A 4,556-nucleotide genomic window follows, 5' to 3' on the forward strand; every position below is an offset into this window, starting at 1 on the left:
ATTACTATATATATACTATATACAGTATGCCATATATTATGTATAGTATATATGCTGTATTAGTATATCTGGTGTATTATTATCATGTGTCTTATTTATATAAATCTAAATAGTTCTGAGTTTTAAGCAACCTTAAGAGAAGGAATTTCCAGCACAGGGGTGGGAATGAAGTTACTTCCAAGAGCTCCCCGCGTCCTTTCAATAGCAGGTACGTGGCACCACCCCCCCGCAGGCAGCCACGCAGCCCCAGCACCCATCCTGCACAGCACCTATGCAAACCAGAACCCTGAGCACCCTCCACGAGCGGGGCATGTCACTGTTCAGCTGAGAAAGCAACAACTGCCATCATCCACTGCCCTTGGTTTAACGGTTTTATTTTAGAAAGTGAACGTGTCTGTTAAAAAAGAAAACGTGTGGAGTTAAAAAACCAAAACATAAAACCAATGACAAATTAGCAATAACATACAATAATTTTACCTAGTGAGGCCCAACAATCATTAAATAGACTTTGACCAGCGAGAAGTTTTACTTCATTATATTAGCAGTCTCTTGATTAGGTACACAAAACAACACGGTCCAGTAATTACCTCTAGTCAGTAGAAGATCAACTTCAGGAATCACTGAATAATAAAATACATCATGGACGAATATTTTCATACCACCTGGGAGGCAACCTAATATACAGATGGCACCAGGGTACGCCTTTGTGAGGTATTGCAGTACATGGAGACCATTCCCTTTGCTTTCCAAGGAATAAATTCCATCAGCAGCTCCAGCAGCAAGTCAGCCACAGGCTCTGGTGCCAGTTTCCAAACCCCAACACCTTCCCTCAGAGGTTTTCTTTCTGTAACAGATGACACAAGTCAGGGAGAAGGAAGATGCAAGTCAAGAAAACAGATACTGACAAGGAAAAGGTTTTCCAGTCACAGAAAGTTTCAGACCAGAAGCTTCAGCTTCTCAAGAACATGTAGTATCATCTCCCCCAGCTTGAGCTGTACCATGTGTGGTGAAGTGAAAGCAAGGGCAAGGTAATTCCAAAAGTAAATCAAGTAGTTTCCAAAATTAGGAGATCATCTTTTGTATTTAACCAAACCTTCAGGTCCAGCTGCTCCAGTGTAACCCCTGTTAAACAGACTGGGGAGGGGAAAGATCAAGGTAGTTTTGTCCATGCAGTCTTCAAGGTGAGACCATTTGTCCTAGACCTAAACTAACAGAAAATCTCTTCCTTGTACTCTTGCTCTGTCATCTCCAAAGAAGTATCTCTCCCACTTCCAAGAAAAGGAGCTTTTACCCATGCAGGCCACCACTGCCCTTCTCAGGACAGCCAGCAAAGCAAGGCTGGAGGGGTTCTGCCCCCAGCCTGCAGCCTTTCACACCCCACTCCCCACAGTGTTGTCAGCCCCCTAGGCCTGGGTTAAGCAGAACTCAACCAGCGGCTCTCAGGAGTCCCACAGGATTTCCTGCCTGAAGGTTGCTCAGACAGACAGTCTGGCTTCAAGGATGATGGGCTCCTAAGAGTTACCCACTGTTCAAATGACTGGGGAAGGAACTAAGAAGACAGTTTTAGGAATGTTCAGGTTCTAGGCAAAGGACTCACCTGCTTTTGCACATCTGCTATACAACTGGCTTTTCACTGTCTTGTTTTTCTTCAGAATCTTCATCAGACCCTGAAAGGGAAGACAAAAATGCTACTGGATCACTGGAAGGAAGAAATAAAAAAGGGGGAAGAAACCAAAGCGGGGAGGGGTGGGGATAAAAAGCAGACTCCTACTGGTAATGCTTATCAAAAGGCAAGTTAAAGCCAGTATTTCCCACGTCCTAACGCTTTGTGAACCCTAGATGGAGCCCTAATCATGCCAAGATGCTCAACCACCAGAGAGACATCCATCAAAGTATCCCCAATGAGTAGTACTCCATAATGTGACACAGACAAATGTATCTGTGGCAATCAGCAAGTATTAACATTTACAATGTGTTGCACAATGTACAGCACAGCTTTACAGAAGAGATTCACATTTTAGGGTGACAAACACTGCCACAGTATTTGGGGCTTCACGCTACCTCCTCAAAACCACTCAACCCAGAAATAAATCACTCATTTCCTTGAAGTGCCTGCAAATACAATTTTAAATCTTGCTGTAGTTACATTTAGTTTTGGCTTATTGGCTTAGACCTCAACTACAGCAAAGCACATGAGATGGAGAGTTGAGGAGCAATTAACACTTGCCCTCAGTTGAATACACCCGCAGAACCAGCCTTTTTATACAGAGAGGGCTGCTGCTTTTTGGTACAAGAGAGGAAGGTGTTTGCTTTAGAGCAGGTGCAGTTCACTGTCTGTCCTAAGACACTGTAAAGCTCCAGGTTTAGGCTAGATTAAATAGTGCATTGCTGCAGAACACCACTGCTGGCAGGTAAAAGAGATCAGAGAGTATCTCAAGCTGGAAGGGACCCTTCCCCTGCCCTTACCCTCATTCACGCCATGGACATAACTACCTGCTACAGATTCCGGAGGAGAATAGAACTGCCCGTCAGAGAGGACTCCTGGGTGAAGAAGAGCCGCTCGTTCAGAAGCATCCTGTGCTATCAAAAACCCTAAAAGGCAAAAACCACCCGAACACATCAATCCTCAGTGCTACCACAGAGCATCTTAAAGGTGAAGAATCTTAAAGATTGATGGGTTATCTTCGCATTCCTCCCTGCCATCAACAGGTCTGGTGATAACTGGGCAAAGATGGCATTTCAGCTCAACGTAAGGGGACTGAACTTCCATACCCTACTCTGAAAGTAGTGCAGAGAACTCATCAGTTTCATTCCCCACATGAAACTGATGGGGGGATAAAAAAAGAAACCCCTGATGTTCTACTGAATCTGGAGAGCTATCTGAGGTGGCCAGTTATTAACAATAAATAAATCTCTTTCCAACTCAAACTACTATTTCTACATCCCAATTTATCTTATTAACCAGTTAAAAGTCTCTGGTTTACTTGTCCAAAAGAAGAAGATCAGTGTCTACCCTTAACAGTGAGTCACAAGATACTAGAAGACACACAGTGGCTGGACTTGAGCTGTAAATCCTGCTCACAGAAGGAAACTTGTAGAGCTGGAAATCAGCTGCAGTGGAAGAAGAAGTTGGGTTGCCCTTTTCTTCTTTATTTTTCAAGTTGCAGACAAAACATCTCTGATTTATGAGCACTGCTGCATTAGGCAGAAAATTGCTGGGGGGGGGTTGACTGGTTAGGATGGAAAAAGTCAGTCACTAGAGATAGGAGAGAAAAATACCTGGTCAAAAAGCAAAGCCCACTAAGATCAGTTTTCATTATTTGCCTCAGATTTACAAGCAAATGAGGCACTTTGTATATACCACCACCCAACACAATGCCTGTCATTTGTCTCACTGAATTGCTTAAAATCAGCATTTTCCAGTGAAACCCCATCTCTTTTGGAAATAGCAGCATCTATTTCTAAGCAAATACCATGTATTTCAAGCACAGGAATGAAGAAAAAAGAAGTATCTTTGAATTCCACAGGGATTTAGAAATATAATCTCAATTTTATGAACATGATCAAGCATTTATATGTGTATGTAGCAAATGTCTATGAATATTCAGTATAATACAAATACAGAAGTCTCTGAACTGGTTACATTTCTTAGTTGTTGAGATAAAAGTGGTGCAGCTGCATCTCCTCATCCCCTCTCCAGAGTTCTCCTTTCTCTAGGCAGAACCCAGCGTACGTTCTTTCTTGGAGTGGTGAAAAAAAGAGGGAAAGGATCCAAGTAGAAAAGTTGCATTTTACAGCACTAAAAAACCCAAAGGGGACATCCAAGCCCATGTAAAGTTTTTGGGTTTACCTAACACCCTTGCAGCAGAGTTTTAGCCTACTTCAGGTAACTAAATAGTTCATTACAGTTCACTGCATAATCACTCTCCTGCTGCTGAAACTAACACAGTACTTGTAGCAGAGATCTGTGCTTGCTTTTCCTCACCACTCAAGAATATTCTCTTTCAACTAAATGAATGGATTTCCTCCATTCAGCTGAAGACATGGAGTGTCAGGTGTCCTGCTGCCTCATCTTCACCACTGCTCTGGTCTCACACTCTGCCTCTGCATGAATCAGTCTTTCCACAATATGCCTTTGCTTTCCCTTTTCCACCTCGAAAAAAGAGTGAGTGACATGGAATTAGCTATTCTGTCTGCTCTTCCTAAAAGAGGAAACAGACACTTAATTCTATGCATTACTCGGAAAATTAAATTTTACAAGCCCAAGTCAGTTAAATTTTCAGGTCTTAAGCATAAAAATTATGTATGATCCCAAGTGCCTGACAAATTGCTGACCTAGTCCTTGTACCTTTTAACTTTGCCTCCTTTCATTAATGAAAGCCCCACTTCTGTGAGTGTATATGTTCCTTCAAAGAGGAAGAAAAATTATGCCGTGTGATTTAATTCTTCCCACAGCTTTGTGAGTTTTGAGAATCCCAGACTGGTTTGTGTTGGAAGGGCCCTTAAAGCTCCTCCAGCTCCAACCCCCTGCCCCGGGCAGGGACACCTTCCGCTAG

The 4,556-nt window shown here is 42.8% G+C and overlaps 1 protein-coding gene across 2 annotated transcripts in view; it reads right to left on the reverse strand.

Annotated features, from left to right (window-relative positions):
* Positions 1-356: 356 nt before the first annotated feature.
* The window catches only part of STARD3NL (STARD3 N-terminal like), an 11,596-nt gene continuing 7,396 nt past the window's right edge, over positions 357-4,556 (reverse strand). Inside the window, exons 5-7 of one of the 2 annotated variants that reach the window (XM_010009224.1) lie at positions 2,494-2,592; positions 1,598-1,667; positions 357-844 (exon numbers count right to left, since the gene is read on the reverse strand). In XM_010009224.1, the coding sequence (XP_010007526.1) occupies positions 1,615-1,667; positions 2,494-2,592 (152 nt within the window). In that variant the 3' untranslated portion in view covers positions 357-844; positions 1,598-1,614. The remainder of the gene's footprint in view (positions 845-1,597; positions 1,668-2,493; positions 2,593-4,556) is intronic. The other variant, XM_010009223.1, reaches the window with a different exon arrangement.

Source organism: Nestor notabilis, unplaced genomic scaffold (genome assembly GCF_000696875.1).
Source record: "Nestor notabilis isolate BGI_N333 unplaced genomic scaffold, ASM69687v1 scaffold24932, whole genome shotgun sequence".
NCBI lineage: Eukaryota > Metazoa > Chordata > Aves > Psittaciformes > Psittacidae > Nestor > Nestor notabilis.